Source organism: Buceros rhinoceros, unplaced genomic scaffold, assembly GCF_000710305.1.
Source record: "Buceros rhinoceros silvestris isolate BGI_N320 unplaced genomic scaffold, ASM71030v1 scaffold11325, whole genome shotgun sequence".
Classification (NCBI taxonomy): Eukaryota; Metazoa; Chordata; class Aves; order Bucerotiformes; family Bucerotidae; genus Buceros; species Buceros rhinoceros.
In genome coordinates this window covers 38,795-43,728 of record NW_010413510.1, presented here as the reverse complement: position 1 = coordinate 43,728, position 4,934 = coordinate 38,795, and the positions used below count along the sequence as shown (strand labels likewise).

The following is a 4,934-nucleotide window of genomic DNA, read 5'->3' as shown; positions in this document are numbered from 1 at the left end:
CAGCAGACCAGCTCCCAGATATCGGTAATGTTAAACAGACTGGAACTTCCCTTCCAAGTAACAGCAAAATGCAGACAAGAAGTGGCTTTGCTACAGCTCTAATTATCCACGGGCTGGAGATGTTCTACATCCCTTTGCTGGCTTAGGGAGGCCCATGAGATACAGCTCTTCCTCCACAGGAACGCAATGAAAGTAAAGAGATGGAGATCAATAGGTCTTAGTTTACACTTCGCTGCATCAGCACCGATTTCAGGGAAGCAATTCTAGTTCACAGGAAAAAATAAGGGACCAGATTCTCATACACATGAAAGTCTCAGAAGTGCAGCAGGCCCCAGAAGTTGAGTTGCTAGTGGAATGTGTATATTAAACTAGCTGCTGAACTATGGGAAGAACTTCCACCATACGTATCTTGTCTATAAATAATCCTCTCTTTGCTTAAAGCAGAGGAGCTCATGGGAGCATTCCACCCATCACAACTTTGGTTTGCTCTTTAAAATCAGTTGCTGTGTGGGAGGTGACAGGGCTGCCAAACAAGCTGTCGGGGAGGGTCTCCTTATGTCATGGTGCAATAAACCAAGAATCATTGGCCAACACATGGGAAAAGAGCAAATTCCTGCAACCCCAGAGTGAACTGTGACTTGCAACGGAGCTGCTGTCCTCAGCCTTCATTTACAGCCCCCGTACCTTTATCTAAAACATAACACAGGGATGAATGAAAACCCTGTGAGCCCTTCCCATGCTACACGAGCTGAGAGCACAAGAGCTACAGACCTACAAAAACACCAGTGCAGGAGCTAGTCTAGAACCCCAGCAAGGATGTGAAACCAGAGACCCAGAGGAGCTCACACCAGCAGGCTACCTGGCCCACTGTTTTCTATCATAACTACAGAATCTATTCACCTAGTAAAAAAAAAAAAAACCAACTTCTTAAAGAAAATTGAATTACATACAACAGTATTCTATGATGCAAAAAATCCAATAGAAGTTTCACGCATGAGCTGTAAATATCTCATCAACCAGAATCCAGCTCATCATCTCTGTAGAACATCTCCAGAGCTGTTCATTGTCATGACTTACCTCAAAGACTTCCTCATCCAATATCCTTGTTCCAAATACAATAATGCCATTGACATCAATGATGGGATGGTCACTTCGATCCAAGAACTTCGTTATCTTCTTTTTACAGTCCAAAATCAAGGTGACATTTTTCTTCTGCACACTGATAGCTACTCTGTGCCACCTAGAAGAACACAGCCCACAGATGCGTTAAATAGAGCCTTGAGCTTTCAAAAACAAGTTAACAATTGTCTAATAATGAAGCTTTCATAAACTGACATTCTGCAAACATGTGAAAATCATCCTCGGGCAGACCCTAAAGATTTCATTTGAAACAGAGTGACTGTATTGACAGATGATGCCATTGACTCCTCACCCCTCCAAAACAAGTAGGAGGGAACCAGTTCTGGCTTTAACATGAAGTACAAGAAAAAAAAAAAACCACACACACACTCTGATAACTCCCTGGCTATGCCCCTTTTCCACCCTCCTTACATCTTGCAAAATCCCCATTGAGTCTTTTGCAAGACAAACTGATTTTCTTAAGGCCCTTTGCAGCAAAACTCAAGCAATTCACGCTTTTTATATATGCTGTATTTATTCAAAGAGCAACATTCAAGAATGGGACACAGTCGGCAGTAGCAAAAGGTGTGTGTATACATTTATACATACATGGCTCCTACTTCACAATGATCAACATGCTGGTATTAATATAAACAATGTACTTTTTTCCCTCTGTGCATCAAAATTTCACTTACTTGCCATCTGCTAGGTTAATGCCTCTAAAGAGAGGATAGTCTTCTGGGCCTGGCTTTCCTGTATGGTCTTCATACAGGAATACAGGAGATCTACCCATCTCCACACCAATTTGCTGGATCCCTTGCTCATTGTAAATTGAGATCAAGAAGGACTGACCTCCTTTCTTCGCTTTTACAGTGGTTAGAATGGAGAAGTCCTCTGGGAATGGGGAAGCTGGAGCGGAAAAACAAGAAAGTTAGTCAGGTTTCCTTGAAAATTAACCCCTACAGAAACAGTCTTGTCTGATAACCCATGGGCAGACCTCTGGTTTATCTCCCCAGATGTGTGCACATCAGCAACCTTAAAAATTTATACAGGGCCAGGTGACGGTCTGGCTTTTGCCCAAAGCCAGGGGTCAAGACAGGCTGTAACCCAAAGTAGATTACACCAGCAAAGCCAGAGTAGAGCAGTGTCCCCCAAGGGCTACCTGCTCTGAGCATCTCTGAGGACATTCCTTTGTGTCCAGAAAGCCTTTTTTCAGCCTTTATTTTAATCTGTCACAGAGCCAAAAGCCACCCCACATTTGAACTTGCAAGCAAAGGCAGGCAAGAGGTCTGCTGTTTGGGGATGAGACCACAGTGCTGGGGAAACAGAGGTTCTACAAAAGCTGATAGTTTAAATCTGTATTATTTGCACCTAACACTTCCTTAGTGCGCTCTAGAGCTTTTCAGGGGATAAGACAAAAAAATTCGTTTCATATATCATAATGTTCCCAAATTAGCTTAAGATGTCAGAGGAACAGAGGAAATTAAGCACGTTGTGCCAGTCAGGCACTCACAACACTAAGGGTTTTATTTAAAGGAGTCGGGAAGTTGCATCAGGTTTTGCCTATTCCAGATGTGAACAGAGCATTCTGTGGCTTTGGCTTTTAGGGTTGGTGCAGACAAAATACTCTGGAAATAGAAATGAACCTGGCAATCAGCAAGAGAAGCCAATTTTTCTGCGTATTAAAAAGCATCTAACCCATTGCCTAGCTTTCTCCACTCAGAAAAGCAACCCTGCCTGAACTCAGGTGATTCCCGGATGTATTTTCGGAAGGTTTGGAGCATTAAAGTATAGAGGAGATACTGCCAGTTCAGAGGCCATGCTCTGCTCAGGTGAAGTGTCAATATTCCAAGTCAATATGGGTACCAGGGCACACCCTGTGCAGGATACAACTCCTCCATTTGGATTTGTTCTGCCATTCCGACTGGAAAGATGAGCCCAAACTGAAAAGCCTGGATGCTCATCCCAAACAGGAGTTTTTCTGGATGGCATATTCAAACGGAGTGTGCCTGCAAGGCATAACCTCCTCAAATGCTGCATTTCAGCAGCATGAGACTTGCAGGGGATCCCTCCTTTAAGGTCCAGGCTTTCAAAAACAAGGATTTCATTGTACCACTGGGTATCTGCTTGAGAAATCTTAAACCACAGCAGGGCAGAGTAAAGTGGGGCAGCCCCACCATGGGCACCGTGGTGCGTGCCAGGACCAGCTACATGTGCAGCAGCTGGTGGCATGCAGGGAAGGGAACAACAATGGATCGTTTTTAAAACTGCAGATGTGTAGCCATGTAAACCACAAAAAAAAATGTCCAGCTCAGTGCCAGCTCCAAACAGCTTTTCTTCACCCCTTTAGGTGTTTTAGATGGTATCCTGGGGCTGCACGAGGGATTTTGACCCCAGGAAGGGACGAGGATCATGGGAGTGGGGACTTTCAACCACAGCAAAGCTAGTAAGTTCAAATGCAGAAGTGCCACAAGCTCAGCATCCCCTCTCCTGCCTGGGATTGCTTTAACTTTTATTAACAAACCAGCGTTTTAAATGCATCTTACAGTCCAGCATACGGCTAAAGTGCTGCACAGCGGAGAAGACACGAGCAGGCTGGGCTGCATCAAACCCCAGCCCTACTACAAAAGGACACCGAGGCAGACATCCGATAATGTCTACAGAGAGACACACTGTTTGTACCAAGGTAACACACCCCCCCCTTAATTAAATAACATTTGGAAAGAAGCATAAAGCAACATTCTGAAGAGAGGCTCACAGGCAGTAATTAAGCGCCATGGTTATAGCCCCATTTCCCCCTGGGACACAGACCCTGGGATTTGGCAAAGGCAGGCGGCCGCTGACGGTGCCTCCCATAGGATGCACTGAGCTTTATCTCCCTCCTGCCGTATACAAATCCTCCTGTAGCGCTGAATCAAGACCATACGCCTTCCTGGTTCCAATTACAGGCTACAGTTTTGGGCCTTTTATGTAAAATAGTTCATGTCCAAAATTTCATTATGAATCCACAATACAGTACCTTTCAACTTGGACAAGCTGCCAACTCATTAAAAAGCTGCTTTTAATTTTTTTTTCATTATTATTAAAATGTCTCCATGGTGATGCGAGTTTCTCAACCCAAATAATCATAATGGATGAATTATAGCTGACATTACTCTGTTACTGCTCTGCTGTCCTGGCAAAATAACAATGCCTTCACTGTCATAACTAGAAATGACCCCGGCTATTGAATGATGTATGAAAATGCACCCACACAGACAGCAATACTAATAAATACATCATAATAAATATATGAAGCACACAGAAATTGACCCAAATCCCCTTAAAGACAATGGAGACACTCCCCCAACAACGGCTTTGGGATTAGGCCCTTATAGTCAATTCACTTCTTCAAATGAGCTCATGCTGAGAGATGCTGCACATCCAGCTCTTCACTTAACGGTGCTGCATCAATGCTGAGTCGCTCTTTTACCCCATGGCCAAACCCTTTCAAATTCACTGCATGCAACCTCCTGCAAGGCAGTGAAGGGTAAAGCCCCCAATCCTGCAGATGGAGCCATCGAAGAGCTGAGGAGGGCCCAGGGTGGGCAGAGATCTCTCCACCATCAGCTTTGCTTGTGTAGATTGTGTGTGAAACCAGTATGCCCCAATACGCACACCAGTAGAGTCAGGCTGAGTTTCTTCTTTCCTGAGCACCATGAGCAGGGATTAAAGGCTTTTGGACAGTCTCACGGACTTCAAAATAGGGACAGGTGGAACCTTCTTCCTGACCCAGATCCTGTAGGTGTATCCAAACACAGCCTAAAATAAGGAGC

The 4,934-nt window shown here is 44.5% G+C and overlaps 1 protein-coding gene across 1 annotated transcript in view; it reads right to left on the bottom strand.

Moving 5' to 3' along the window:
• The window catches only part of LOC104494003 (collagen alpha-1(V) chain), a gene marked incomplete at its 5' end in the record, with an annotated part of 114,653 nt that overhangs the window by 106,402 nt on the left and 3,317 nt on the right, over positions 1-4,934 (bottom strand). Inside the window, 2 exons of the mRNA XM_010136778.1 lie at positions 1,078-1,240; positions 1,815-2,028. Coding sequence (XP_010135080.1) covers positions 1,078-1,240; positions 1,815-2,028 — 377 coding nt within the window. The remainder of the gene's footprint in view (positions 1-1,077; positions 1,241-1,814; positions 2,029-4,934) is intronic.